General features: G+C 41.5%; 1 protein-coding gene across 1 annotated transcript; it reads left to right on the plus strand.

The window, feature by feature from the left end:
- The first annotated feature begins 574 nt into the window (after positions 1–574).
- On the plus strand, positions 575–20,140 carry LOC140359591 (protocadherin-17-like). The gene is made up of 4 exons (XM_072444590.1): positions 575–4,143; positions 5,369–5,427; positions 5,546–5,715; positions 18,688–20,140. Exons 1-4 carry the CDS (start codon positions 1,681–1,683, stop codon positions 19,263–19,265), a joined length of 3,270 nt encoding a protein of 1,089 aa, XP_072300691.1. The 5' UTR covers positions 575–1,680; the 3' UTR covers positions 19,266–20,140.
- Positions 20,141–24,424: the final 4,284 nt, after the last annotated feature.

Consider the following 24,424-nt stretch of genomic DNA (forward strand, 5'->3'; position numbering starts at 1 on the left):
ACTAAATGTCATTCAATTTTTCCCTTCCCCAATATACTGTAGGCGAGAGATATGAGATTGATGTCCACAGAAGGCAGGTTATACCAACAGTGATATTTGAGCTCTCAAATAAACCTTTATTATATATTCCCCCACTTTTATAAGCAAAAGCAACTGTCATGTCATGTCCTTTAGAGAAGCTTATCCTGAAAATACCACGCAGTCTGTCTTTCAGTTTATCTTGCAGAAGAGCTAATGATAAGACGTGCGCGCGGGGAGACAGCTGGTATTGTTTTCAAATATTGATAGGGATCTTTAGTTATGAATATCTCCAGCACTTCACAGATATGGAGAAGTGAGAAGAACCACTAGTGCGCCTTTTTTTTCCCCCAAACACGCCAGCTTTAATCCAGCCGGCAGCAAATGACCACTCTTAAAGTATACTCTGCAGACAAGCGCATTTAATCGATTCCAGTCACAATCCCCCGCCCCAGTCATCCACATGTGTTAGGAGCAACAGTATTGGTAGCAGAGGAGCAGCACGTTTCCCCCCGCTGCCTGTGATGCTGCGCGTACATCAGTAAATGAATCACGTAGCACTAGAACAGCCCTTCTTCATGCGATCTTAGCCCAGACCTATTGGATGGAAACACACATCCACATGCGCAAAAGCAACCCTCCGGGCAGGATCTGTCACCGCTCACTCATTTGCTTTGGCTTGAAGAAACTATGTGTTGAATGCGGTGAGGAATAGCAACGCGGGGCTTTTGGGAGGGAGAAGGCGTCGAGAGGATTCCAGTCACTGCACTAAAGAAGAAGCGAGAGAGCGAGGGGGCTCAACAGTTGACGCCGGGAAGTGACTGCGCGCGGGCAAGCCAGGAGAAAAGCCATTCATTTTGATTATCTGAAATCTTACAGCGGGCTTTTTTTTTATCCTCTTTTGTTGCTATTTTTCCCCCCCACTACAAGAAGCGAGAGGAAAGTGTCCGAATGAAGGATGGAACAGCATCGGGTCCAATTGCACTGGATTATGGGATTACTGGACTGATTATAGGACAATCATCGGGCAAAAGTCGCAGCCGTGAGATAGACGCGTTTGAATGACGGCGACACAGAGCTAGTACTGGAGGGGAAGAGCGCGTCTTTTGGTCATTCTTAAGCCCACTTTGCGCGTGAGACGATGGGGAAGAGGCAGCAGGGGCAGCGCGCTAAGGATGCAACAGTGTGCCGCACAGGGGTAAAAGTAAATGCATTGTGAATCGTAAGATCGGAGAATGGTGCATGCTGCCCGCGCATAGCCGAGGTGTAGATGTCGCATGAGGGCAATGCGCTTTTGTGAGCCCCGCGCTAACCTTCAACCGGGAGAGAGCCAAATGCTTTAACCTTGGCCGCAGTGGGGAATATTAATACTTTATAGTCATCGATTATTCATCAGCGCCCTTCAGGAAAAATAAAAACACAAAGCCGTTACTTTGCACAATGTTGGATTTGATGTTTAATTCATGCGTGAGGTGTCGTCTGCCGGTCCGCTTTGTTTACAGAGATGATTAGTAAAGCGAAAGAAAAGCACTTCTAGAATAGACGCGTGATTAGAGAGCGGGCTGCTGCAGAGCACATGTCTGCGTAGGGTTTCAACAGGTTGAAAGTCAACGAGGATTTTTCTTTTTTCTTCTCTCCTCTTGTCTGCTGCCAACAGACGGAATGCGTCTCTGTGTCACTGTTTTCCTCTTGTTGTGGGTACAAGCCCTGACATTGAAAAACCTTAATTACTCCGTCCCCGAGGAGCAAGGACCGGGCACAGTGATAGGGAACATAGCAAAGGACGCTGGCTACGGGACTGTGGAGAGAGGTAAAAAATTCCGTGTGCTGGAGAATTCCGCGCCGCATCTCGTGGATGTTGACCCGGAGAGTGGACTTATCTTCACCAAACAAAGGATTGACAGGGAGACGTTGTGCAGGCGCAACCCCAAGTGCCAGCTCTCTATGGAAGTATTTGCCAACGACAAAGAGATTTGCATGATCAAGATTGATATACAAGACATCAACGACAACTCACCCACTTTCCCCGCGGATCACGTTAATATTGACATTTCTGAGAACGCGGCAGCGGGGACGCGTTTCCCTCTCACCATCGCACATGACTTGGATTCAGGGGAGAACGGCATCAAGACATATCAGGTCACACGAGATGATTATAATACGTTCTCTTTGGATTTAAAAGTCAGGGGTGATGGTACTATTTACCCGGAGCTGGTGGTTCAGAGACCCCTGGATAGAGAGGATCAGAGCCATCACACCCTGCTGCTCACTGCCATAGACGGAGGGGAGTATCCCAGATCAGGCTCCATGCAAATTAACGTCAGAGTGACTGACTCCAATGACAATAGCCCTATTTTTGACAAATCCTCTTATGTCATTGAGATCCCTGAGAACTCTCCTCCTGGCAAAGTACTCGTAGATCTGAACGCCACTGACCAGGATGAGGGCAGCAACGGGCAGGTGGTGTACTCCTTCACTGGCTATGCATCTGACCGAATACAAGATCTGTTCTCCATTGACCCCAATTCGGGCGTCATCAAAGTCCAAGGAGAGATAGACTATGAAGAGAATCCAATTATAGAGTTTGACGTCCAGGCCAAAGACATGGGGCCAAACCCAATACCGGGCCACTGCAAAATTACTGTCAAAGTGCTGGACAAAAATGACAACACACCAATAATAACTTTTGTCTCAGTTCGGCAGGGTGCAATAAGCGAGGCAGCACCCCCGGAGTCTGTCATCGCACTGGTCCGGGTGACAGATAAAGACGCAGGCAGGAACGGTCAGCTCCAGTGCAGGGTGATTGGGAATGTCCCGTTCAGACTGCAGGAGAACAATGACAATTTCTACACGCTGCTAACAGACAGGCCTCTGGACCGAGAAATGAAAGATGAATATAATGTGACTATTGTAGCTAGAGACAATGGGATCCCTTCTTTGAACTACACTAAATCGTTTACTGTGAAAATCCTGGATGAGAATGACAATGCTCCTCGTTTCACAAAGACAGTCTATAATCTACAGGTGCCGGAGAACAATATCCCAGGGGAATATTTGGGATCAGTCCTAGCCCACGACCCGGATGTAGGTCGGAACGGAACTGTGTCATACTCCATTTTGCCGTCACATATAGGAGACGTTTCAGTGTACACCTATGTGTCTGTCAATCCAACCAATGGAGCTATTTATGCCTCACGGTCATTTAACTATGAGCAGACAAAATCTTTTGAATTTAAAGTTCAAGCTAAAGATGGCGGGTCTCCTCACATGGAGAGCATCTCTATAGTCAGGGTCAATATACTCGACGTGAATGACAATCTCCCTGTTATTATACTTCCCTTACTTCAAAATGACACAGCTGAAATCCCTGTGCCTAGAAATATAGGTATAGGATATATTGTGGCCACGGTAAAAGCGGTGGACCACGATCATGGGGAAAGTGGCCATTTGACCTATGAGATTACAGAGGGAAATGATGACCACCTGTTTGAAATGGATCCAGTGGGAGGAGAGGTCAGAACAGCACACGCTCTTTGGGAAGAGGTGGCTCCTGTGGTCGAGTTGGTGGTGAAGGTAACTGACCATGGCAAGCCCCCTTTATCTGCCGTGGCTAAGCTCATCATTAGGGCAAACATGGAGGCAACGGCGGTAGGGGGTTCCAGCACCAACAGAGAACAGCAGCACTGGGACGTATCTCTGCCCCTCATAGTTACCCTCTGCATTATCTCTGTCATGCTCTTAGCAGTCATGGCCGCCATCGCTGTCAAGTCCAAGCATCAAGATAAGGAGACTGGGAATTATAACTGCCGCATGGCTGAGTACTCCAATACCCCAGTGGGGAAGGGCAAGAAGAAAAGGATCAACAAGAGTGACATCATGTTGGTGCAGAGTGAGATGGAAGAGAGAGATTCGGCCAGCCGTATGAATGTGGTGAGCAGCCCCTCACTCATCACCTCTCCCATTTGCTTTGACTACCAGAGCCCACTTCCCCTGACCCTCCCCAGGTCAGAGGTCATGTACCTGAAGACTACTCCCAACAGCCTGACAGTGCCCCGGGCCGGCTGCCACTCTAGCTTCGGCGGACTCAGCGCCGACACTCCAGCCAATAGGATGTCAGTGATACAGGTAAGGGCGCCTCCACTGTACTCGTTATCTGGCCTTTTCTTCCTTATCTTCTCACGCTGCTTTGCAATACAAATCTGACAAAGAGAAAGTAATCGTCTGAAAGGGAGAACTCTGTCATAGCGAGCAGACATCATCATTATTACTTTTCTTCTTGGCCGGCTTATCACTGCCTAATATCTTCCTCATAGGATGCACAATATTTTAGTGTCACAGAGGTTTTGATGGCATAAACAGCATTTTGCCAAAGACTGATGTCCTTCAGCCACACCAGCAAGTCCAAATTATTTCAGTTCTGGCTTCATTGTGAGTCTCCTCTTGCAAAATGATACAGGTGGTCCACATAATCAGAAACTCCTCGCAGTTAGACATGTAAACAGTGTGAGTCTTGAACAAGGCTGCTGTGACCCTGCCAGGCTCCGGAGCTATAGAGTGAAAACAAAACTGGGCCTTGAAATGTGGGATTGGACAGGTGTTTGAGCAGCTTGTCCGATCACATTACTGAACCAGTGTGCACCACAAAGCAGGTGCACACACAGCATAACCTTACCATCGCATTTCTCGCACTGCACAAATATGGGCCATCGCCACCCAGCCACATCCAGAGTTGGCAACACCAGACCATTACCAGGGTCCACTCTCGCCTTGTAGAGATGGCAATGGTGGGTGTGTGCACGGACGCCAGCAAACACGCTAATTTGACAGCATGGGCCCGGCGTAACGTTTAGCCCGACAGAATTAGTAGTTGTAAAAATCTAGGACAGTTTCGGAGACAGTCTCATTTGGAGATGATAAGGCATATGACAGGGTCTGGCACTGTCACTAGTCACTGGGATATGTGGGTGTGATCAACACAAACACATTATTCTCCAGATAGGGGGAAAAAATGAAACTGGTGGCAGAAGTTAATGCTGCGCCCTTTCCCCTGCCAAGATGCCACATAAGGAAACATATGGGATTTATGTCAATAATGTAACAGATTTGGATGCCTTCCTTAGATAAATATGTAAAAATAGACACAAGCTGTTTACATGTTTGATCATGATCACGTGACAAAAAGCGAGATTAGATCTCCTCGAAAAATCTCAATATTGAAGTTAATTGCAGTTGAATAAAAGCACATGAAATACTGCTTTGGACACGCTGCTCATAACCTGTCCAAATCCTATGACTTAATAATTATACTTTGTGTGCATATTTGACATATTTCCTCTCCTCTTGTTTCTAGACTGAAAATTTCTCCACTGAGTCCAATTACGCGGGTAGTCGGCAACCGTTTGTTCAAAGGTAAGCACCACTTGACCACTGCATTTGTATGTCTGTTCTCTTAGTCTCTGGCTGTCTCTCACTCTCACTTAATTGTAACCTATGCATGTGTTTCTCTTTCTCCCGTTTTCCACTGCAGCTCCACATTTAAGGATGCAGAGCGGGCCAGCCTGCGCGACAGTGGCCATGGTGATAGTGACCAAGCTGATAGTGACCAGGATACTAATAAAGGCTCACAATGCGACACGTCTGCCAGGGAGGCCCTCAAGATGAAAGCACCAGCGGTTAATGGGCAGCCTTTTGAGCAGGGTGAGTGGACGCGCTCTCTTCCTGACATGTTGAAGATGACTCCAGTCCAGCCCTCTGTTTTGTCTTTATGCATCTTTAACCTGGTCAGAGCAGTGGGAAGTCACGTGACCACTCCCACTGAGAATCTATAGTGTGTAAGTGACGTTTTGGGCAAAATGTATTTATGTGAGGTCTATCTGCCGTCAAATATCACAAAAGTATTCTCAGTCAGTTTGGAGATATTGATTAAAACATACTGCTGCATCTCAACAAAGAGCTGCAGAAGACTTCAACGTTTTCAACAAAGGGAGAGTATGTGACATGTTTATGAATTTAATTTATTAGGAAACACTTTTTTACTTCTACTTATCTGTGAACAATCGGGGTTGCGTGAATAATTTGTCAATGACATGTCAAGACTTTGTTGACTCTCCTTAAAATGTCACCTACACTTTTTAGATTATTAGGGTTTGATAGGTCTTTCCAAATACAATGCTTTAGGGAGGCTGTTAAATAAAGTAATAACAAGGGCTCATAAATCATTTATGAGCTCCCACAACATATAAATAGAGTCAAGCGATACTAGTTGTTGGCAAACCTACTTTGTGATAATGATTCACAGTTCTATTTGGCGAGTAACAGGCTGCCATAGCTCGCCTTTTGCAATGTTTTTAGGGACACATTTTTATCATTCATGGTGTGACCCACTTTTTTTTTAGAAAATACTGTTATTTTACTGTGACCTTTTAGATGCATCAAGGTGCAAGAACACTTAGTAAGGGCATCAGTTTAAAAAAAACCAGCAACATACATTTGTTCCTTGCCGTTTCACACTGACAATCATCAAAGAATCTTTACACCTCAAGAAAAAAACATTTAAACTACATTCAACCTCTTTGTGACCCACTTTGGAGTCCTTGGGGTCTGAAAATTGTAATATCTTGAAGTCTGCTAAGCTCTTTGCTCTTTCAGGCATTTTTGTGGTATTTTTTATCAGGGGACCAAATGACTCAAGCATTTATTTGGGGACATGAGATGATGAAATCAAAATCATAAGGGTAGCAATCTTATGATCTATTTGTTGTTCTTGAAAAAAGTTGGCCACTCCCAACTGTGTCCTTTAGTACAGGCCCATGATTGGTGCATCGCATGTTGTGTGTTGTCAAAATTAGCACTGAACCGCACCAGTGTTCAGCGGGGCCCTGCCTTTTCATGGGGTATTTGCACATATGTTCATTGGACCATGATAACAAGGAGACCACGCCCCAGTCATTTTAACCCCATCTCAAACACTTGCTTTCTAAAGGTCAAGGCCATATTCTAGAAATCAAAGTATTTCTGCTTGGCCAAGTCAGACGTTGAGATATTGAGCTATAAACCAGCCGTCTTTCGCAAACCACAAATGTCATATTTCATAATGAAGATTGTTCAACTGCATTACGCTATATGCTCATAGTTTTATTCATTCAGTCTTCCTGCGGAGAATTTTAACTTGAATCATATGAATGGGAGAGAGCTAAACTGCTTCTCAACTTTAGCTAATGGTCCATATAAGTGGCTTGCTTATGGGCCAGTAGGAAAGAGTGATGAAGCTACTTGGCTAATTTCCTTCATTGTAATTTTGCAATTAATATTAACACTTTTTTTTTTTTTGCCACACCAGGGAAGTAGTGATGAAAAACTATGGATGAGAGACACATGTTTGTAGTCTGGACCAAAGCTGTTGCTCGACGCACTACATTATGTACCTTCTAACTTATAATAATGTTTGCTCATAGTGGTGTGCTATGACTAGTATTAAAAGTTATACAAAAGAACAGCAAGAAAAATTTAAAAATTGCTTTCTTGGTTTGGAAATTGTGGTTTCTGAAGAACCACAATTGTGTTTATCAGGATTGAGATTGAATTCAAAACAACCAAAAGCATGTTATCTAGAGTTGCAAACTTTTCATACTCAATATAGTCTTCAGGAAATTATCAATATTGTTGTTTTCTGGTTTTGCAAAGTTATAATACAGAGCATCGTCTACAATTTATATTTAAAAAAAAAAGAAAGCTGCAAAAAGCGTGGCTAAAAAGCATCTAAACAAGGACATAAGATAATATTTCAGTCCCTTTGTTTGAACCTCAAACCATATATTTGCAGCACATTTGTGAAGGATTGCAAATATGATTGGAATATCGTTGCTGTGAGAATACAAAATATTTTGAGGTATTCATTTTTGTCAATATTTTCCACCATTCTTCCCTGAAAATATAGGTAAAGTCATTATTCACATCTTCACACACAATTTAATCTCAATCCAGTCGATATAGCCTATTCAAACATTTACAAATAAATAAATGCATACAGATGTTTACTTCTATCCAAATATTTTTGTTGAATAAGAAAAAAGTAAGACAATGGAGAATAAGCAAATACATCATTGCTGCTTTTGCATTAGTAATGTACCGGAATGTGTCAAACCCTTTGTTGTTAAATTTTGGGTGCTCACAAATGTGTATCATTATTATATTATTTTATACTGTTATGTTTAAGTTTGTATATTGAAATAGACAGCATTAGGGCCAAAGTCCTTTACCACGTGTGAACAGGCCTGTAGTATTAGAAAACATGGTGCATTCATTGAGCAAGTATGTTTCTAAATTAGAGCCTTGTCAAGCGTTTCGAGCACGAGCCTGATAATTGTGTGAACTGATGAGAACTGCTCCAAATGGTTTGACCACCTAAGAAATAATCAAACTAAGCCAAGTTTCAAAGATGTGCTAAAAACTGTAATCATTAGAATTTCGACCCACATTTGAGTAAACCCACTTTCTAAACATTTTCGTTCTAAACCTGTGTCCTCTCCCTGCCCCTCTCCATCGCCCCATCAAAGCAACCTTGAGCCTATCATTAGGATTTAGCTATGCCTCCTCAAAGACATGTACTCGGGTCCTGACATCAGCGATTACGTTCCGCTCCTTGTAATATTATTTGCTTCAACATTAGCGTGAGTCACAGCTGTGTTCCAATGGGTGACATGAAGGGCCCGGGATTGCAACAGTGAGATAGTCATCGAGGAGGATGAAAGGCTCCATTGGCTTAAGGTAGACTCTTCAAACATCTTGTGTCTGATTTAACCATCAAAAGCCCCCCTCATATGCATGCCAAAGTGTACCTCCATCTGGGTGCCTTTTGATCACGTCTTTATTTGAACACCCCATTCGCCGCAACGCTAAGACGACTACGGCAAAGACAAGGAAAAGCATGGCAGCCTCTTTGCGCAATGACAGGTATTTCTGGCTGGATACATGACACCAGATTTCCAATCGTTTTGCCGCCAGTTGAAAATAGACAGGTGAGTTTTTTTATTAATCACGGGATGGCTGTCAGTCAGATGCAGGACTCTCGCTGACCTGGCAGACTCCAGTTATATTTAGCCTGCCTGGATATATATATATATATATATATATATATATATATATATATATATATATATATATATATATATATATATATATATATATATATATATATATATATATATATATATATATATATATATATATATATATATATTCAAAAAATAAAGCTCTTGAAAGCATCTCTCGCAGGTATGATAAAAGATAATGGCAGGACTTGAGTGTAGAGTGGAGATGTCTTTCATTTCCGCGCGCAAGGATAGCTGTGGTCATCCAATCCCACCGCGCCACTTTCCACACCATTTACATTGCTATGAACTGTTTGTTTGCGGCTAGCTCTTGGGGAGGGCAGAGATGGGAAGGCGCTTGCAGCTTGCCGGAGAGGATGTGCGAATCGCATGTGTCTGTGCCGCTTGGAATTATGGCAGACCAAACTTGACTCTGTAGGAGGTGTAAATTCAATCACTTCTCCATTTTTTTTCTTACCTCCACTGCCGGCCAAACATTTTCCGAATGCAGGCCGAGTCTTTAAACGCCAATCACATGGATAGATATTGAAAGCGGTGTCTTGTAGCATGCAGCGGTGAACATTCACGTGGACGGCTGGTGCGAGTGAGAAAAGATTTAGGAATGCGGGTTAATTTATAAACCTGCATTAGTAAGATAAGAAGAATGCAAGAAAGAAGGAGTGGGGCATTGCATTTAATATTGATGGGATGTGGTAATACCTTGGCGTTCATTACATATGGGACATGTGGTTAAAAATAAGTCCGATTGGATATGAGCAGTAAATGGTGACAGTAATGCTGAAATCAACACTATGCGAGGCCTTGCATATGAGACAACCTTGCAACCCACACAATCCTTCTTTTCACATGTACAGAAACAAAGGCAATGCAGATTAGGAAAACAGATTAGTATCAAGAGTTTTTAGATCTGTAGTCAAGCTTTTTTGGGTAAGTTTGATTGCTTTTATATCTTTTACCTTGTGCTTCCCTCTAGTCTTGTGGCTGCTTTGATACAGGTAATGTATGCACCTGTGCAGCTTCCACCATCACGCACATGGAATATTTATTTATTCTCGCAGACAACAGATGCACACAGTGGGTTATGTTGCTAGGCTTTCTCCCTCTTTCAGTCTATTTATAATGGGCAGGCGAATACTTTGTAACCGCCAGCCCATAGGATCACAGCCATTATGTCAGATTGTCATGATTCTTTCAAGCCAATATGTAAATGTCGAGTTTAAGAGCTATTATTCCTCCGTATTAAGTGGTGAAAATTTAAAATGTAAATTATTGCGTTGACAATAGCAGCAGCTCTCTTGTGTCTCTCCCTTCCTACAGCTTTTGTTTTTATTATATTGTTTTTCTACAAAGCGCCTATGAGGAAAGCACTTAACAAAATTGTACACAGGAAATAGTTCTTTAACGCAATGATTACTGGGCTGTGCCAGACACCCACCAAGGTAACATACATGTTGTTCCTTGCTAACGTGGAAAATTGCACTTTATGTAAGACCATCGCCACTATGTTTAAATTACCCACTGACATAGAATGGCAACAATGGCAAAATACCAAGTGTGTTTTCGCGAGACCTTCTGAGACCCACGCATCTCTTCACATCAATATCATGAGCGGTTTCCTCCGCGCCAGTGATAGGTACCATGGAAATCCATTCAACATCCCCGCTGCCTTTGCCTGGGCCCATTGTTCTGGTCTTGTTTAGCTTAAAAAAAAACACACACACCCAGAATATAAAACACATCCAACTGTAATCTGGGTGTAGATTCTTCAAAGTGCAGCATTTTTAGTGTAATTCTGTATTACGCTTCTGCCAAATCAAAGCTGTCGTTTAGTTCCACCGTCTTTTGATGTAAAATGCGTTGATTCTCTTGATCTTTGGTCTGACAAAGATAGCACAAAATGAGTTTATACAAGAATAGAAATTGTGTAAGAGTGCATAATAGGGAACATTTTGAGAATAAATCATAGCTGCCAATTACGGTAGCAAAATACGCAGAAAACGGTCATATTTTTAGACTGTAATGGCTAAAGCTAAAAATGGAATGGAAATCAAATAAGACACATCCCATGTTCAATACTATCTTGTGTTGTTATACAAAATATGTAAATACCTCCATCCTTGATAAGGCAAGTTAATTGTGCCATTATGTAGATAGTAAGTGTCATGCCTTTCTGACGATTGTGTCTTAACTACGTCTTAAGACAACACGTGTCCTTATCAGCAGACAGTGGGGAGGGACACATGAGACAAAACAGCAGTCCCCTTATCACATGTTTATCAGTGATATGGACCACCGGCTGTTGGATGTGGCCTGCATGTAATGGATCGGGGCCACGGGTTCAAGCGGCATTCCAACATCCATCCAGCGCAAACAATGTTGTGTTTATATGTTTCCCTCTCATTTTAAGATATTAATTCATTTGCTTCAGAAGATTGAGATTCTATTTGAAACATTAGCGACAAATATGCGCTAATGTCTATAACCGTTTACAGTTTTGGTTTTAAAATTCATTGTTTCTTAACGTATGGGGGGATTTCACAAGATAAGAATGATACTTTAAAGGATGATGTCAATATGTTTTTATTTATTGATTGTTGAATGAAATATCTATCCAACTCCCCCTTACGTAAATACATGCCAATTAAACATAACACTACACAATACTAATATTGCCTTAAAGGTGCATTTTTGTTACTAAAGAATAGACTTGATACCAATTTCAACACACACAATAATAACAAAAACAAAAACAAAAAATCAACAATAGAATAATTTTCACTTAATAAAACTGTTTCTTCTTCTTCTTTCTTTCTTTCTTTCTTTCTTTCTTTGATTAGTCCTGATAACGCTCAAGATTGCATTCAGGAAAAGTCCCATTTTGTCTTGTTGTTAGTATCGATACTTGCTAAAATTTTTATCTCGTTTTGATACTAGTATTTCAATACTAATACTAATAAGTACAACATCTGCTAAGAAGTGAATGAAAAAAACATTGCCACAAGTCACAGTGTGAGTGTTGACCTATATTTCACCTGACCAGTGGTGGCAGTGTTGCGTGACATGTTCTGTGGCGTATAGTGATTTCTGGGACAGTCTACATGCTTTGGAGTGACATGTAGAGTTTATCCTTTTTAGCGCTGCTACCACTACACTCCTCTCAGTCTCTCTGGATTCAGCCACTTAGTGAAACTGAAGTACAAAGATGGGCCATCTAAGCGTTAGCTGTATTGATTCATTTCAGCCTCTATGTTGCCTATTGTAAACCCCAACATGAAAAGTTGTAACTTCCTTTTGATTGAGATTTTATTTATATATGCTGGGGTTTTTAGTTTGACTTTAACTAGTTCATTATCCTGTTTTATAACCAGAAGATCAATGGAAATATCTGTGGCTTCCATCCATTTCTGTCAGTCTCTTGATGCCACTTGGAGTTTGAGGCCATTCCTTGATGTTTCTATATTTTCCTTTTTACTAATCCCCAAAACATGGCAACCTTTCTGATATTCACTTAATTAAAAACTTTGTTCAGTGAGTCAAAGTTTGAAAGTTTACTCCCAGATACCTCCAGGGTTTACTGCTGTTGTGTCCTTGGGCAACCCACAACCCACCATGTCTACGTATGTCCATGGGTTTCAGTCACATGGCTTATTCGTTGTCACCGCTGTTGCCTTTCTCCGCTGTTAGTCAGTCGTGAAAAACAGTGCATCAAACTGAAAAGGAAAAGAGTCGATACTTCAAGAAGTCAGAAGTTATGGGCTCTGATCTGATCCTTATCTACAGTGACAAGTCACTGACAACACTCAAAAGTAGAACTTGCCACAACAAACTTTTGCAGATACTTACATCTAAGCTTCCTCGTCCACAAGCGCTCTGCACCGGACAAGCCCTCAAAGCCCTTAAGAGCAGGGACTTTGTGTGCGGGCGAGTGCCTGTCTGATCCTAAAATATAACAGTTGGAAATTAGGCTTGTTAAAACTGTCGGCAAGCATAGCCACGCAATATATGTAAACTGGCATTAGCATTAGCTGCTTCAGACCTGAAACAGACAGCTCAGCGCTCAGTCTGGAGTGATTTCTGTAAGTCTGCTGGTCCCTCCTGACCACAGTAAAACATTTCTGGTGACACACAGGGTCTTCCAGGATGCTACCAAAGAGGAATCCTTTGTTTTGAGACTTTTGGTAACAGTGTGAGAGTGTGTGATGTCATTTTGGACCCATGAATAGACCCTGTAAAATACTGTCATGAGAATGTTCAAAATTAAGGACTAACTGGATTTACTTAATTTAAACTGTTTTACAGCTTTATAACAAAAATCAAGCAACTAGTTTGAATATATAGGGGACACATGTCAGTTAATTTGCTTTTCTATTAGGATGGGATTTAAAAACAAAAATTCTCTAACCTTAAATGTGTTTTTGATCTTCACAAAAAGTACAATTTGTGGTTTGGTATGTAATATATTTTTATACAATGAAAAACTATTGTGGACGTAAGTATTTATCCAGTAAAACATAGAACTCAGGATTTTGCCATTATCACAAATGCTAAATGTTGTCATGATCCAAACAAATGTAAAATACTTCATTAAATGTGTTTAAACCAGGCTCTGACATCGCTCTCATGAATCTGAGTGGTTTTCATTTCCAAAAACCACTTAGTTTGTGATATTCTGAGGGTAATCCCAGTTTCCCCATTGAAATTACATTATGTTCCATTTCCCTTTTGCCGCCATTCTGGAATTAAGAAAGTTATTGTTTTCAAACCTGCTAATTGATGTGAATGGTTCTTTGCTAAATAGATGGATAGATTTTTTTTATTTGAGCCTGAGGGACGTCACAGACATGGAGGTTAAAAAATAAATACGTCACATCATTATTTCTTACAAATGACAAATCACTCTGAACACTGTGTGAAGGCATTCTCTTCTTTTGTTCACTATTTCTCTTTTGACATGTTAGTGCAGAACAAGGCCAACTTGAATGGGGCTCAGTAGGTATAGTACGTCTTTAACAAAGAAATGTCAGGAAAGAGTTTGAACACATACATCAGCTCAGCACTAACCCACCATCTTTATTCAGTACTTTTAGTATTCGTGCCATGTATCTTTAAAATGTATCATTACAAGATTATTCAGTGCCTGACACAACACACTGTGAAACTTTACTATATTTTTTATTCACGCTATGTAATCTGCTGACATCTGCTCTTGACACAATAGCTTTACCACATATGGCCTTACCCCCAGCAATGCCTCTCTCTGTATTCAAATGTACATTGTTTAAAAAGAACAAGCTGCTTGAACTTGGGCCAGTCCAGTCGGGGAATAATTAACAGTCACTGCTTGGCCCGTGGGTGTTTGTGTGGGCCGTGTGTTTATAGGAAGGCGCAGTGGCTTGTAGATAGCAAACGCATCTATTTTACAAATTAACTACAAATGCATCTCAGGAGGCTCGTGGCACAGGGAAGTTTCCTTTCCCTCTCTCGCTCCTCGCACTGCAGCGTCCTTCCTACGTGTGCGTATACTCGATGTTTGTCCACAAGGGCTTTTCCTGGAGGTGTCCAGGTGCTCCCCGTCATGTTCCGCCAGCAGATAAAGTAGCTTGTTCTGTTGTCTCTGATATGCCACTGTGACATGATGCACACAAGGCTTTATTTTTAGACCAAAGCTACCCAAGGATATTAGCCTATATCAAGTTGCACAGTAATTGGACACACATATGTCCACAAATAACAGCTCTAATGGTAGTGGAAGGTGAGACGACCGAACAGGGAGGTGATAATGCACTGCTGAATCCACGTTTGCAAGTTTTGTATCCTAATATTTTGAGAGAAACATTTGACACTTGTTGAAAAAGCACTGTCGCTCAGGTTTGGCACGGCAATAGATGCAGCTCAAATGACCAATTCCATTATTTCATTTGGTGCCATATCTAGGTAAAGAATGACATTACAAACTGGCGTTGTTGTCAGCAGAGGGAGAAAATACATTTGTTAACAATGAAGGAGTCAAAAGCGAAAGAGAAAGATTCCGTGGTGATAAATTGCCCTTATAAGGGATGCAAAGGGGCTTGTCATTTAGAAGCAATTTGCAGGAGACAGTTTTGATATTTGGCACCGTGCCCATACACATGAAGTGCTTTTGTGTAACTCTTTGTTTTGAGAGAAGTAATGATATCGGATTTAAAACAAAACAAATAAGTAACTGAAACTGGCTTTTTCTACATTTGTGTTATTATAGCATCATGAGAAGCAGGTGTAAAAGACTGGAGAGGAGTGGAAACAAGTGGAAACAAGTAATAGTCCTTTATGCCCGCTTTTATTTTTGGGGTATTTCTGTGTTTTGCTGTTCTAACATGTCGGCGTAATCCCTCATTCATCCAGGAGTGTTATATTGTCGAAAAAAATCCCTTGTATCATCTGGACTCTGTTTTTAGAAAAACAAACCTTTTTGACGTTTCAAGAGTCATTCTAAATCTGTGAATTGAGTCTGGGAACTCAGGTTTTATATCTTTCTTTGTGTAAGCCCGGCCCACCGGGCGGGACCTCCTGATAAAGGGAGTTTTTGGTTTCACTTGAGACGTCTCTTCTTTGTTTTCTAACAAGGTGCAAAGGGAGTATCAAGTCTAGTTTATACTTGGCTAAATGTAATCTGAGCTGCAACACGCTGAATGTTCAGAATGTTCACATGCAAAGCTTAAAATGTCTATTGTTTTGTCTAAAGTCCTGCACTAGGAACATAGTCATTTGGTCTATTTACAGGGATGAAACTGCAGTGATGAATGGCAACCAGACTGAAATGTAGCTTTTGGAGTTTATCTTTGTTATTAAATGAAGCCATAAATAACAATACATCTTAAAAACTAATCAGATTAAAGATTGGTGACCCTCACCTTGTCTGAACGTGTTTATAAAGAGTTTAGATGGTGTAAATTGTGCCCTAAATCTGCCAAATTTTGACATCTGATTCTAATATCATCAAAAAGTGTCTCTGGAGATGTTTGAGAGAAACAGTTTATTCTGAGACCATGCACACATATAACATTGACTGATATTGATGATTAAAATGACCGTATGTGATCCCTATAAAATAACAAACAATGTTATGTACTAATATGAAGCTGTTTTACATCACAAAGGCTAATTCACTCAGGTCAAGACAATTATAAATAAATTAATTAATAAATAAATAAATTTTGTTGAAATAGTCAATTATGTAAACAGCATTTTTAAAAATGGTTTGTTTCTCTTTAAACTCTCTCCCTCTCTCTCTCTCTCTGTCTCTCTCTCCCTCTGTCTCTCTCTCTCTCTCTCTCTCTCTCTCTCTCTCTCCCTCTCTCTCTCTCTCTCTCTCTCTCTTTTGATTAATGGATGAATAATTATTACAATTGGCAATACACAATATTAATAAAAGATTTAGAATTGCTATGAGACAATGGTTAAATCATTCCCCAAATGAAACCCAAATTAATGCTAATTAATTGCTGCAGACGCCATTAGTTTCAATGCAAATTCCCCGCCGCCATCACTGCCAGTGTGGAGTTTGGTGGCGCATGCCGGGATAGCGTGACGACGTCTGCAGGAGGTTACACATTTCAATAGTTTGCTGACAGTGCAGGTTCTTTTAATCAAACGTTTCAATGTGCCAACTATTTGTAATGGTTTCACCTTTTGAATCAGAAAACATGACTACAGCATTTTGTGCAGAACATGTGCTTTTGATTTTGACTGTAGTTGAAAAGATTAAATATGGGTTTTAAGGTTGGGGACAATAAAACATAAACTCAAGGATGGTTGAGATGAGATTGGGTTGTGAAAAGAGGAAAAATGTAACTGTTTTACGAGTCCATAAAGAAGTACAGGTCGACTAGTAGCTGATGTGGTTGTGCAAGGTCTTCTCTTTCAGTGGTGAAGGCTGAGCAAAGTGTCCCATTGCCAGCTCTTGACACAGCTTACTCTGGACATGAGGGAGTAAAGTTTTAATGTTGCAAAGTTTTCATGTTTCCAAACTAGATTTTCGCCCAACAGTGTTAGAAACAAGTCAGTGTAATCCCACATTCGACCACAAGTGTTCCATTGTAGAAAAAGGTTCAGTTGCAAAGTTAAAATATTATTGATCCGTGATCCTTTGCTCATGGCCTGGAGCTGTTGCTTGGTTCTTGCCCAAACGTCAACACAACAAACAAAAGCGATCTGGGCAAAGCATCCCCACAAACTGGTTTTAAATCTCCATTGTGGAAGCTTTGAACATGTGGTGCCCGGTGGTCGAGTGGTTAAGGCGGCAGCACACATGCAAGGCTCCACGTGCAGCCGGCCACAGTGTCGACAGTTTGAATCCCGGCTCCGACAATTAACTGCGTGTCCTCCCTTCTCTCTCATCCACATTTCACACTCGGCTGTCTTGTCTAATAAAGCCTATGGGAAATAAAAATAGATGTCAAAATCAAACCGGTGTGAAGATACTTTGGTTCAAAAGTTCCACCAATCCTTCACCACAAACTCCCCTCAGCAGTCAAGTCCACTATTCTTTCCACGGCTCTGGATACACATCTGGCCACAGAGCTCTTGTTTTTGTTGGTCCGATATTCTCCTGGTCCAGAGCAGCTGTACACTTGTGCATCAGTGAGTCATCATACATCCATCACACAGTAATGAGGGGTGCACTCCTGTCTCCTGTCCACGGCTTTATTAGTGCCATATACTGCCTCCACTCCCTTGCTGCACACGGTGGCTCCTTCACTATCCAAACTGTAAGAAAAGCTCGCCACATCGACTGTAAACAAGGTCCTCCAGAGGCAAGGACAGGCTTCCGTCACTAACGGAAGCCTAACGTAAATTGCAGTTAATGTCTCCTACATCATGCATTAACTACCTGTTTTTAAACGCTCTAAGTTTGAGTTTCTCTGGTTTTAACTGGCACTGGGAAGAGCAAGATGTACCATATTGTGAGGAGTCTAACTGGCTTATATCTCAGCACCCTAATCAAAAAAGCGTGAATATCTCCCTTGTTTTGCTGTTTATTCCACACATACTGCTGCTCACCGCTGCAGCTACAAATGCAAAACACTTCTGCTTCCTCTGCACCAGATGATATTTTGCTGAAAAACACCTACACAGGTTGTTGAGAATAGCAGAGAGGAAAGCAAGGTTTCATGAATAGGTTAAAGCATTGTTGTGATGCATTGACCACAGATTTTACAAAAGCAGAAAATGAGCAACTTCTCTGTGTGTGTGTTTTGTTGTTGCCATTGCTGTGTGGTGATATTAAGGTTATACCATATGGAGAGCGCCGACATACACTTGAGGAACTAAAACAACAGAGTTAAATTTATACTCTGTCGGTTGAAAAGGCTTGATTCATATTTTATTCTGACGGATCCTGAGGTTGCATAGTAAATCACTTCCATCAGAGCGGGATAAAGACTTAGGGATTCTAAGACGTGGGAAAGAATTGGAATTTGTCTGTTTCATTTCTAAAATGTGATTTACATCTTGGTTGTGTACCTTTACACTGCTGCTGTCCAGACCAATAACAAGTGTCATTTTGTGTTTTTTTTTGCAGAGCAAGACAAATCAGTCCACTGCACGGATGAATGTCGCGCACTGGGACATTCTGACAGATGCTGGATGCCAAAGTTACGGGTAGGAAGCCAAGCAGACAGCGGCGATAATCGCACCAACCTTTTCATCCCTGTGGGAATGGATGCCATGGTAGAGACAGAGATTTATGGCACCATCAGCTGCGGCAGCGGGAGCAGCGGCAGAAAAACCCTCAGCACGTTTGGGAAGGAGCAGCGGGACAGTACAATCCAAGTGGCCAATGTCAAACCATACTTCAAATCTCAGCGCGCTCTGAGCCCGCCGCTGCAGGAGACCCAGTCCAGTACTAGTCCCACTAAGACAGAGCCCTCTTCCCGGGACTATGAGGCCAAGCACGAGTCCAAAGAGGAGCGGGAGGGGGGCTCTGACAGCAGTGCCTATGGCCCTCCGGACGGCCAGTGCTCTCCTCTGCACACGGTGCTGGAGGAGCCGGCCTACGTCACCTCTGAGCTCAGGCCCAAGTCTCTGTCCAGCAATCTGATTCACAGCCCTGTCATCAGCCAGGAGTGCCCTCTGGACCCACGGGACTCTGGGAACTGACCAATCACGTGCAGCGCTGCCACCTGTGTGAAGTTATGACCACACATCAACGACCAAGAAGTGTTTTCTTTTGTCCAGACACGCATTGTATAACCAAAAACCATCAGCTCTGTCTGTTTTCTTTATTCCGTGACTTGTCGTGTTTCAGTGAACCGTGTCCTTGACTGCTGTGACAGTGGGGGAGGGGAGAAAAAAAAACTGTGCTTAAACCAGGCTTCAAGTGTGTTTCCATGGTGTACTGTACCTGTCAATTTAGATGTCTGTATTTTGCACATTTTGAGCTCCAACTTTGTGAGGCTGTTGAACAAATTGCTACTGTTAAGCTATTGAGTCCTGTCTGCTTTTGTACAGTGAAGCTTTCTGTCTCCATTTAGTGTATAAGGTTCATCTCTCCAGTCTCATGACCAATCCAAAACATATCAGTGACGTTCCATACAAAAGTGAAGTGTCTTATGAACTGTTTAACGGTGGTGCAACAGGGAATGTCCCTTTTCATAAACATGTTGAGTTTCTTACAAACGTTTTTTAAGAATGTATTTGTATTTTATTGTTGTCCTCCTCCCGCAGTTTCTGTGAAAATAAGCTGAGCTTACACGTGAATGTGGGCTACTGTAACTGTCGTGATTTTATTAAATTTGTATACACTGTGTGCATGGATGCTGTTCTTTTCACTGGACTTCACAAACTGTCTGTTCATGTGTGAAAGAGATCCATTTATGTCTACAGGTGCTTATTACATGTGATGAAAAAAGAAGCGCTAAAACCTTTAGCTCCACCCTAGGCAGTAGAAAGAGTGGATTGTGGGTCGTTATGCTGCTACAAAACATTTTAATTTCTACTTTTTCAAAATAACATTAAAGATGGAATTGTCTCCAGTCATTGTGTTAGCGCCATTCTTGACAACACACTGTGAAGCTCACTGCAGATGCCTCACGGGCTTTGCATCAATATCGGACATCAGCTAACACTGTCACGCGTCATTGTCCCTGCTCTGTGACCTGTGACCTTTTTAACCTTTTGCACTCCTCCAGCTAATGGGCACCAAAAATAGCATTCCCAAATGAAAAACAGCTTAAGCTTCCCAGCCAATCTCTTTATCTACATGAGTAGCCAGGAGTTTCACAGGAGAAGACCATATATATTTTATGATGAAACGCGCTGAAATGATCTAAATAGTAGTGTTTCTACATCAGAAAAGTCTGCCTTGACATGAAAATCCTTATTTGCTTTTAGAATTGCAGAGTTTAGTCTCAGTTAAAGAATTTGCCCTCAGGATAAATGAGTAATTTTGATTCTGAATCTGAATCTGAAGTCAACCCAGATATTGTGGAAGTTCTACGGTAAAAATAGGGAATACAACTTACGGGAAAATTAGGCCAGTTCTTCATTACTGTCATCAACTTAATCAATTTTGGCAGAATAAAGCCTTATATTTTGTGTGAAAAATACTACCCAATGAAGGCTGAAGAGTACATTTAGTGATCTCCTGGCCCACTTGTTCTACTGTCTATGAGCTCATTCTAAAAGAAAAAGAGATGCTACATCCTAGTGGGACTTCCCTGGTGAAATAAAGGTCAATAAATCTATCGCTTGTTCCCATTAGGGGTCGCGGGTGACTGGAGCCTGTTCCAGTGACTTTGGGCGGGGTACACTCTGGACAGAGGCCAGCTAGTCGCAGGGTTAACACAGAAAGACGTAGACACACAGCTACCAATTCCGGCGAGACCCCACGGTTACACGGAAAGGACATGAGGACTCCACCCAGAGAGATCATGTGGTCTGGCCGGAGAATCGAATCACCTTATTGGGAGGCAAGAGCTGTTACGGCTCTGGACCCCCGTCTATGAGTTGAATGTTGTAAACCAGCCCTAGAACTTCAAGGACAGAAACACAGGTAATACAAAAGAGTGAAACGAAGACACCGACACTCACAAAGCGACTTTATGCCTCCAATCAGTGATGCAAAAACATGACTTTCTTCCCATTGACTCTTAAAATGAATGTGTTGTTCATTGCCAAAGTGCAAGCTATAAATGCATTGTTAGGAAGAAAAATGTCTTTTCACTGCCACTCTCCTAAGGTTGTGTGGCAGACTGACTTAATAAATTGGACATTTTACTGCATTGCAACCAGCCCTCTTTTCTAATAACAGTCAGAAAGAGCTAAATGTGCTGCATATGCTTTCATTCAGAGTTGTGACACGGGGCAGACACATTAGAGGAGTGCGGATCATTTAGGCATCCTAATGTTTATTTATCCCAACACAAGACGTACGCACAAATGTTGTAACCGGCGCGTAATAGAGTTCTGAAAAATATGCATTCTATTTGCTCGACACTGTCATTTAGCATAACCACACATTTGCTTTAATATGCTTTTGCCATCTCAAAAACAATCACACTAAAGCTTTTCTTACTTTATTTTACCCATTTGGAGCTGACTTTTGTACACCATTCTATTTTTTGTAGGCCTTTAACTGAACGCTATCATCTACAGAGAGCTGATTCTAACTGCGAGTGCAGTTCCTCCTCAGGGGAAAACACATTAATTTGGATTTTGATTTGCATTTGTTTTGGTGGCGGTATTGACACAATTCCAGACCTAGATGTCTCATCTCAGCAGGCTGCTCTGATGAGCTCATCTGCATAAGTTGAAATACTCTTTGAGAGAGCGCAGGCTGCGTGGGTCACAGCTACTCATTCCATTGAAACACTCACACTGAAACATCAGGGTTTTACATGGGGATGTGTCCTTTTACAGCACCCGGCACAGAGCTGAGATGGGGGTGATGAGACAGGTGAAAACAGTGTCAAGAACATCACAGTCGGCCTAGGCACTGGTACAATTCCTTAAACACGAGATCAATTAGACATGTAAAACAGTCACACTTTGTGTCGTGCTTTGAAGCAAAAGCCCTGTTTAATTAACACTACAGTACGACGGCTCCAAACAAGAAGTGCTGTGTTTTTGAATGCAGATTAAGGACTGGCAGCCTGTCGCATGAATATGACTTCTCTCAGAATGATTACAGTCACACTGAAAGGGAATTACAGACAATGAAAGCGATCTGCGTAATACCTCCATTCTTCTTGCATTTTACATACACAAATGATGTATTCAGATGAAAATGAAATGAGCAGTGTAGCATTCACTTGTGAAAAATTGACACGCTCACCCCGAGTACTTAAGCTTTTAATTCAATAATTCAATATTGCAGGCGATTAAGAGCTTGTCTTCCCTACCTCCGCCCCAATGCTACGGGTTCTGCTCTGACAGTCCCCATCCAAGTCAAACAACAAGAGTAAACAACCACGCGGCAGAGACAGCGTTACGTTTCGAGATGTCATTGAACGCAGCGTAGGAGCCTTAAGGGCAGAAACATTAAAATTCAGCTCCCAGGTCTATTTGCATGTTTGTTTATGGCTCTGGATACAAGCCCTCATAAAAATACATAAACTGCAACCAATTAGCAAAAGAACAAACCTCAATACGTTGCTAAATACTAAAATGACTATTGCACGCGTCTATAAATGTTGTTGTTTCATTAAGGAATCTTTGTAAAAACAACACCACAAACACGATGCATCGATAGCAAGCAGCTAAATAGGACTTTTTGGGCCAATGCGTTTTATAATAATTAAGTAATTACCTTTTAGTATCACCCCAAAGGCAACAATTTTAGCACAGCATTCCTCGGAGGTGATGGTGATTTATCCAAGCATAAACACAAAGCGTAGAGCAAAGCAAAAATGAAGGAAAATACTTTGAAGTGCAAAAACCTATAAATGCATGTCTAAATTAGTGCTCCTAAATTATATTCAAATTATTCATTAAGGCAAAGTCAATTTCTGCATGCAAGATTACAGAGCAGCGGCAATAAGGCAATTTGAATGAAATGTCAGAATTAGTGGTTTATGTCAGGGAATGAGACATACACCAATGCTATTCCTTAACACACAGAGAACACAATTCAACTTAGAATATGAAACGACACAGAAATATCAGACGTTTGTGTGGCATGCATGGGAGAAACCGCCGGGCTGGGTCACCCGGCTGTTGTAAGCAGCCGGGCGACCCTCCTTCGTCTCACAACGTTTTTTTTCTCATGCAGGTTGGTTTTATTAGATATTATGGAATAGGCGGGTTACATTTCTCATTGGTCAGCTTCACATCAAGGCACTTGTCTTTTACAACAGTTGGTATTTTTCCGTAGAGATAAAGCCTTGGTGAATGTTTTACCCATTCTCCCCTGGGGTGTTACCCCCCCTGGGATAAACATTATTTGCTCCATCTTTACGATACCTTCACAATGCAGTCACACGCTGTTTTTCTCTTAGACTAATGATGCAGATAATATATCACTATTATGCAGATAAAATACATCACAGAAATGTAATCATATATTTACATTTTATCACAGTTTAAACATGTGCTTACAGACTGGAATAAGCTGTGGTTGTATCCTGTAACGGTTATACTGCGACAATATAGACAAGTTTACATAGGCCTGAATTGTTGGTGGACAATAATTTATTCTATGAGAAATATGTATTAGCATTCTCTGCACTTTATCTACCAGACCGTGGCCTTTTCAGGCACTCTTCTTTACATCTATAGAGAAATAAATGAATGTTTAATCTATGCTGAGCTCTATTATAGTTCATCAAAAGGAATAGTTACTTCAACCCACTCACACTGGCCATGACCCGAGCTGACCTTAAGACGGATAGAAATAAATAAATGACCATTTCAGACGTGAGAAGTGTAATCTCAATAGCAGAACATTACTTTGTAGATTTGATTGTCAGTGCAATGTCATTTCAGATTTCTTTATATAAGCTTCTAAGTGTTAAAAGAGACGTATTATTCAAAGTTGACTATGAGATTTAAAGGGGACATAGTATGTAGAATCTACTTTGAGCTTTTAATCGTGTTATGGTGGTTTTCCCTCTTCATTGACTTACTCAAAGTTGCCTTTCAATAGGCTTCGTGCACAACAGCGCCCAGATAACTCAGTGTTAACGTTACTGCTACTACTTCCGTCGTTTTATGTTTAAAAAATACAGAACATGACACAGCAAAAGAAACTGAACCGGTAATAATGGCACAAAACATCTAAAAAAAGGAAAGAAAAGGCATAATTTGTCTTACATCTAAGG

The sequence above is a fragment of the Eucyclogobius newberryi genome, unplaced genomic scaffold (genome assembly GCF_026437365.1).
Source record: "Eucyclogobius newberryi isolate DKJ021-1_F unplaced genomic scaffold, fEucNew1.0.hap1 SCAF_14, whole genome shotgun sequence".
Lineage (NCBI taxonomy): Eukaryota > Metazoa > Chordata > Actinopteri > Gobiiformes > Gobiidae > Eucyclogobius > Eucyclogobius newberryi.

What these genes read in the sequence shown, in the direction of transcription:
- LOC140359591 (XM_072444590.1), top strand. Translation starts at nt 1,681, where the DNA reads ATGCGTCTCTGTGTCACTGTTTTCCTCTTGTTGTGGGTACAAGCCCTG. An exon ending in CGGCAACCGTTTGTTCAAAG is followed by an intron (nt 5,428 to 5,545) that starts GTAAGCACCACT and finishes TTTCCACTGCAG; the next exon opens with CTCCACATTTAAGGATGCAG. An exon ending in TGGGCAGCCTTTTGAGCAGG is followed by an intron (nt 5,716 to 18,687) that starts GTGAGTGGACGC and finishes TTTTTTTTGCAG; the next exon opens with AGCAAGACAAATCAGTCCAC.